General features: G+C 35.2%; 1 protein-coding gene across 1 annotated transcript; it reads right to left on the bottom strand.

Moving 5' to 3' along the window:
- Positions 1-4098: 4098 nt before the first annotated feature.
- On the bottom strand, positions 4099-7453 carry HELRODRAFT_88195 (hypothetical protein; the record flags this gene model as incomplete). Its single annotated transcript, XM_009029861.1, has 11 exons — positions 4099-4152; positions 4278-4372; positions 4690-4773; positions 4919-5105; positions 5395-5587; positions 5659-5796; positions 5939-6116; positions 6359-6517; positions 6620-6773; positions 6980-7051; positions 7349-7453. The coding sequence occupies 11 exons, from the start codon at positions 7451-7453 to the stop codon at positions 4099-4101; spliced, it is 1419 nt and encodes a 472-aa protein (XP_009028109.1).
- Positions 7454-7683: the final 230 nt, after the last annotated feature.

Here is a 7683-nt window from a genome sequence, read left to right as displayed (position 1 = left end):
ATGGTAGATTGATAAAATGATAGATAGATAGATAGATAGATAGATAGATAGATAGATAGACAGACAGATAGATAGACAGATAGACAGATAGACAGACAGATAGATAGACAGATAGACAGATAGATAGATAGATAGATAGATGGATGGATGGATGGATGGATGGATGGATGGATGGATAGATGGATGGATGGATTGATGGATCACCTGAAACCTATGCATGCCTCCACTCCTTAAGCTGTGGTCGATGGTCCCCCCGAAGACGTACATTGCGCCATGGACAACTGCACACGCGTGGAACAGGCTGGAAGGAGGTATCTGAGTTCGCCAGTATTTGAAGGGAGGCTGGTGTTGATGATGTTGATGGTGATGATGGTGATGATAGTGATGATGACCTACCTGACTATCTTCAGTCGCCTCCACGTTGACCCACTTTTGGCTGTCCAAATCAAAACTGATGGAAAAAAATTGTAAATGAAATCATCATCACCATTATCGCCAACAACATCATTATCATCATCACCATCATCACCAAAAACATCATCATCATCACCATCATCAACTGACCAACCAACCGACCGACCGACCAGTGAACTTCCTTAGGTAATGTATCTCCTGATGCCCCACCGAAAACATAGAGGTGCCTGTCGTATGATACCATTGTATGCCCGTACCTCTTGTCAGGTGGGGTGTGGACAGCCCTGACCACGTGATCGGTTGACAGGCGAGTCCAACTGTTGAGGTGAATTAGTTGAATTAATGCAGGTAAGCAAAGTAAGATTGTTGCTTTTGCAGCGCTGTCTTCCTGTTTATGTGAGTGGAGGCAGGCTGGCGTGCTTCATTGCTATCATGTCGAGCCTATCCATTCATTCATTCACTCACTCAGTCATCACTCACTCAATATTTCACCCAATCAATCAATCATTCATTCATGCATGCATTCATGCATTCCTCGTTAACGAACATCTTAGTAGCGAGATCGAACTGGAAGAGATCGTTGGTGATCTTGGCGCCACTCTGCCCAGAGAAGACGAACATTTTGTTGTGGGCTACGGCCAGGGCAAAGTTGCAACAGGTCGGTGGTATCGACCCAGACTGTTTGACCTGTGATTGGTTGGCCAATTGAATGGTTCGTAGGCTGATAGATTGGCCAATTGGGGTCATTCCTAATTTCTTAACTGACCTCCTGCCAAAAGTGAACTCCCTTGGGGTCCGTGAGTAGGGATGTGTTCCACATATCGTTCAGTCGAGCATTGCCATCATAGCCAGCAAATATCCACAACTTGCTGTCGTAACAAGCTGCCCCATGAGCTGCCCTTGGTACAGGCTTTCTGATTGGTCGATTGATTAACCAATCAATTATTCAATCAACCGATTACTCAATCAACTAATCAATCAACCAGCCAATCATTCAATCAATCAACCAACTTACACCCCTTCAAATTTCCACTCAAGCCACTGTCCTGTTGCAAACCTGCAACCAAATGACAAAAATTAGGATGAAAACAATGAATGAATGAATGAATGAATGAATAAATGAATGAATGAATGAATGGACGAATGAATGAAATATAACCTAACCTATATTCGTGAAGGTCATTTTTATTGGTGAAATTTGAATTCGAAAGTGTGTCACCAGTATAACCACCTGGAACAACAACAACAATAATAATCAGAAGAAGAATAATAAGAGATAATATAAATATTAATAAAAATAATAATAAATAATGAAAGTCAAACCAAATATGAACATGCTTCCTTGAAACTCAATGGCCGAGTGATGGTACCGGGGTCCTGGCGGGGTGCCATTCGTGAAAGCCCTTCAAAAAATTTAAAAAACTGAATGCATAACATCTAACTAATCTCAAAATCATAACATTTGTTTTGTAGAAAAAAATTAAATCTCAAATATTTTAGTGCTTCACAGACTTTTAAAGCCATTCCTAATCATGTCAAATAACTATATAAAAGTAATTAAATAAAATAAATTATTCAATAATTTCTTGAATTTTCCATCTTACTAACCTGCCCCAAGATTTCTCTTTAACGTCGAATCGCAGTAGATCATTCAGCATTATCTTGCTGACAGGGAAGAAAAATTAATTCATCACTTATACTTTTCAGTTTATGAGTCCCTCAATTTTTGAAAATTTCATTCATCTATTCATTCATTCATCTATCCTTTCTTGACTCGTTCATCTATCTATAAATCTATCCATCTAATCATCTATACATTTATTCGTTCATTCATTCGTTCATTCAGACACTCGAAATTTCATTCATTCATTTCTTCATCGATCAGCCTATCAATCAATTTATTCATTCATTAATTCATTCATTCACACATTTACTCATTCACATGTTAATTCATTCACTCATTCATTCACTAACACATTCACATATTCATTCATTCATGGTTGAACAGACGAACCTGTTATCACCTCCAAAGACATACAAATCATCTTTATAGCTGACCATTGTATGCTTACTTCTCCTTTTTTTAATGTAATCATTACATTTACATTAATACTTATCACAATAACATTAATACTTATCACATTAACATTAATATACTTATTATTTAACAAACATTACATCAATAAGCATAAACAGTAACACACACACACACACAAACACACACAAATACATACACACTAACAAGTAGGCATAAGATAAGAAGATAAATACAGTAAATTTTTAAATTATTATATAATATAAATGAACAGTTTGTAATATACAACTTTACAATGCAATGCAATATAATACAATACAATACAATTTATTTTCCTTCTCAATATGATACAACATAATGATAAGAAGATAGAATGGTTGTGAAGGAGTTCATCATTTAGCACAACCACCTGAAACATAAATTGTCAAAGTTTTGCAAAATGTCAATTAAAAAATAGATAAACATGTTCTCATGAAAGACAAAAAAGAAGCAACTGGAAAAATTAACTGGAAACATTATTAAATGTTAAATTTACTTGTTCAATATTACAATTAAATGCAAAATTACACATATCATTTACCATACTAATTAGTATTATTATATAATATATTATAATTATATTATTATACTATAATTAATAGTTATAATGAGTAATAGGTGGTAATAATTATTATTATAATTACTTAACATCGTCTTAATTACTCCAAGCAATTACTTACTTGGAGCCCACAAATTCGTCGCAAGATGGCATCTCTTTCCACTGATGAATTTTTTCAACCTGGCCGAAATCTAACGTTAGATTTTCGTGCGCCATGCCTAATGTAGATGATCGTGGGGCTCTATCTATAACTTTACCCAGGTTCAGTGTTTTGTTTTCTCGAGAGTCCATGGATTTTTTTTGTTATTTGTGGGTTTTTATAAAGTTTGCAAATTATTAAATAATTTAAATCATAATGTTTAAAATTTTTACAGTATAAAACCGCCCGTTAGTGTACAAATTTATAATTTATTTACATCTACACCATATTATCGCTTACCGTGTTTACCATAGTAAATATAGCTAAATATAGTGAAATTATTAGAAGCTTTTAATACTTTGGTTAACTTTATCTTACATATCAGTAATTATGGTGTATATACCTGTGTTAATGTTTTTAAATATGTTATCTATATACACAATTTTAGCTTTATAGTACATAAAATACATAGTTGTATTCAGTAGTTTAGATCTATATAACAAAGAAGAATTGAAAGATAGTACAGTAGAGATATAATAGTCACACATAAATACATTCTGTAAACATTTATAAATACTTTATTCCTTAAATAATGTAAACTTTTAAAACTAGATTTAATAACACAACAACTAGATTAATAAACGAATAAATGACTGAACGAATGACTGGGTGAATGGATGAGTGAATGAATGAATCAAAGATTGGATGAATCATGTATAAGTGGCATATTAAATCAATGATTAGAATAATAGATGAATGAATAAATGGGGATTTTCAAGTTATTTTCTGTTCTTAGGTGCCAATATTTAAAATTACCATATAACAAATGAATTAAACATATCAATTATTAATTTATATGTATATCTGAAATCTATCTAACACAAACAGCAGAAAGAAAAATAAATTTCATTTTTATTTTTCTCCGTTTCTCCCTTCAAGAAAATACGTCAACTGCAATCCTTTGCCCTGTTATATTTTAGAAAAACTAGAATAGACAAAGCTTGTGGCAAAATAATTATTTAATTATAATTAATATAAACATAATTGTTTTCATAATTTGATGAAATATTTATGAAATAATAAATGAATACTTTGATCTCAATTTCGCCCCTCAGCTCCATTATGTAGCCGTCTGGAGCGTTCAACAAGAATTTATAAGCTGCCTCACTTATGTGAATCTTTAAGGCTGTGAAATAAATTATATTATAATTATTTCATCAATTATTTTATTAATTATTTCATCAACTATTTTATTAATTATTTCACTAATTATTTCAATGATTAAATATTTATCTCATAATAAAATTAATACTCTTATTGGCTTGGCCGTGTAAAAATATCGTTATTATTTTTGTCTTGAAAGATTGAGAGAATAATCGGTTGATTGGTTGATTGATCGGTTGTTTGGTTGGTTGGTTAGTTGGTTAGTTAATGAGATTTTGATTGATGATTGGTTGGTTAGTCAGTTGATTGATTGAATGATTGATGGTTGGTTGTACTAACGAACGCCATGTGATTCCATCCTACTCGCCGTGTTCACCGTATCCCCAAACAGACAGTAGCGAGGCATCGTCTGGCCAACAACTCCTGGTTGGTTGGTTGATTGATTGATTGGTTGATTGATTGATTGATTAACTGGTTAATTGATTGGTTAGCTAATTAACTTTTTGAGGGAAAACTTAGTTATTTAGAAATAAATTCAAATAAAAATCCACTAGACCGGCCAACTAACCAGCAACGACGGGCCCACTATGCATCCCAATCCTGATTTTCAACTGTCTATCCGGCCTGTGACGGATTTTAAATGTTTTGACGGCAGCCAGGATGTCCAGACTCATGTTGGCAATTTCAGGAGCGTGTCTGCTGTGCACTTTTGGCACGCCACTCACCACCAGGTACGCATCGCCAATCGTTTCTACCTGCGTTTGATTGATTGATTGATTGATTGATTGATTGATTGATTGATTGATTGATTGATTAGCTAGCTGGTTGGTTGTTTGATTGGTATATTAATAAATTAATAAACTGTCAGTACATTGAATTAATTAATTGATAGAGTGATTGAACGAACGAATGAATGAATGAATGAAAGAATGAAAGATAGATTGGTGGACAGATTTATGAATTAATTGATTGACTGATAGACTGATTGATTGACTGATTGATTGGCTATATAAAAAAAAACTAAAAAAGAATCAATGAGCCGACTTTGTAGACATTATATTTGTCAATGATGTCATCGAAAGTTGTCCAGAGGTCGTTCAGAAAATCCACCACCTCCATCGGCGTCGACTCAGAAGCCAGTGTCGTGAATGATACTATATCAGAAAAATAGATAGACGACTCCTTGTATATCTCCGGATTGATGTGGAGTCCCAATTTCAAACTGTCTGCTACAGAACTGTGTGTGTGCGTGCATGTGTGTATGTGTGTGTGTATGTACGTGTGTGTATGTGTGTTACAATCTCTAACGCGGGCAGCATTCGATAGAGCAGCATGTCAGCTTTCTTCTTCTCCTCTTCCAACTGCCTCGTTCTCTCTCCGATGATCTCCTCCAGGTTGTTTGCGTACTTCTCCATCATCTTCAACATGTTGTCCATTATGTTGATTCTTGTTGCGAGAAGAATGGGCCAATGCTTAGCTTTACTGAATTCTTTACTAAAAAATATCTCATCCAAAATATCCATCCATTCATCCATCCATCCATCCACCCATCCATCCATCCATCCATCCACCCATCCGTCTATCTAACTTTCCTTTATTGAAGGAGTTGAATTTGGCCTGCAGTCTAGCAGTCAGAGGTCTGGTATTTTTATCTTCGCGCCAGCAGTCTCGCGCCAGTTCCAAATACCTGACATCGATCTGCTGGTTTTCCGGCAGTTTTGGTCTGAAGGGGGGGCTCTCCAAGTTCTTCACCCTTGTAACTATTTCTAATTTCGCATTTTATGTTTAGAATCATCGCTCCAACGTCGTCGCGTTGACAATGGTGGAAACGTATAAATATTTTCATCATCGTCATCTAGGACGTCATCATCATCACCATCATCACAACCATCACCATTATCACTATCATCATCACCATCATCATTATCATCATCACAACCATCATCATTATAATCATCACCATCATCATTATCATCATCATAATCACCATTATCATTCCGAAACTAACCTACAGCACTTAAATGCACTCCACCACCACTTTGATACGGCAAGCACCGATACAAAATTTCTTGAAAAATGATCCCCAGGCTATATATATCTGCCAGGGGTGTTCCATTTTGAGGGGGGTTCGGGTTGTTTAGGAGTTCAGGGGCCGTCCACAATAGCCCTAAGAACAATTGGAAAAATTACAATTGTTATGATTGGATAAAATTAACAATGAAAACAGAAAAAAAAGTAAAAATGAAAAGAATTAAAAACAAACTGGCACATCTCTCCTCTTCGCTGTCATAACCTTTGACCCCGTGGAGACAGGCGAGTCCCCAGGCACTCAACTTCACCACCCACCTGCTGTCGACCAAACAATTGTTACTGCGCATGCGCCCGTGAGATTTTATTGGGCTCTTGTGCAAGTAGTCTAAACCCTGGTTGGTTCATTGATTGGTGGATAAACGAACGAACGAACGAACGAATGAATGCATGAATGAATGAATGAATGAATGAATGAATGAATGAATGCATGAATGAATGAATGAATAAATGAATGAATGAATGAATGAATGAATGAATGAATGAATGAATGAATGAATGAATGAATGAATGAATGAATGTTGTTCTTGTGCTTGTCTACCTGTATGCAGTCACAAATGAAGGAGCGCTTGAAGTTGTCATCCAGTTTGATGTCGTGGTTGTTGAGTATGTCCTGCGATGAATGAATTAAGGAGTGAATGAATGAATGCATGAATGAATGAATGCAGGGATGAATGAATGTAAAAATAAATGAAATATATAATCCATTAATCATTGCTTAGGAGATTTAACCAACAAAATCACACACACACACACACAAACAAACAAATAATACAATAAAATCCATCAAAATGACAAAACCACTGCTGATCAACCGGACAAAAATAAAACAAAAGTTTTAAAACTGAAATAATTATAAAATTATGGTTATAACTATTTAATTATGATCATAATTACAAAAAATTATAACCTGCAGACTTCCTCTCAGACAGAATTTGGTAAGGACGCTGACGTGGCATGGCTCGTTGCACAGACCGACAAATAAGCATAAGTTGTCGTGGGTGATGGCTCGCATCTTTAGGTTATGATGATGATGATGATAGTGATTGTGGTGATGATGATGATGATGATGATGATGATGATGATGATGATAGTGATTGTGGTGATGATGATGATGATGATGATGATGATAGTGATTGTGGTGATGATGATGATGATGATGATGATGATGATGATAGTGATTGTGGTGATGATGATGGTTGTGATGATGACGACGACGACGACGATGATGGTGATTTTGATGAT

The sequence above is a fragment of the Helobdella robusta genome (genome assembly GCF_000326865.2).
Source record: "Helobdella robusta unplaced genomic scaffold HELROscaffold_63, whole genome shotgun sequence".
Lineage (NCBI taxonomy): Eukaryota > Metazoa > Annelida > Clitellata > Rhynchobdellida > Glossiphoniidae > Helobdella > Helobdella robusta.
Note: the sequence above shows the minus strand (reverse complement) of the source record. Positions and strands in the feature narration are given on the sequence as shown.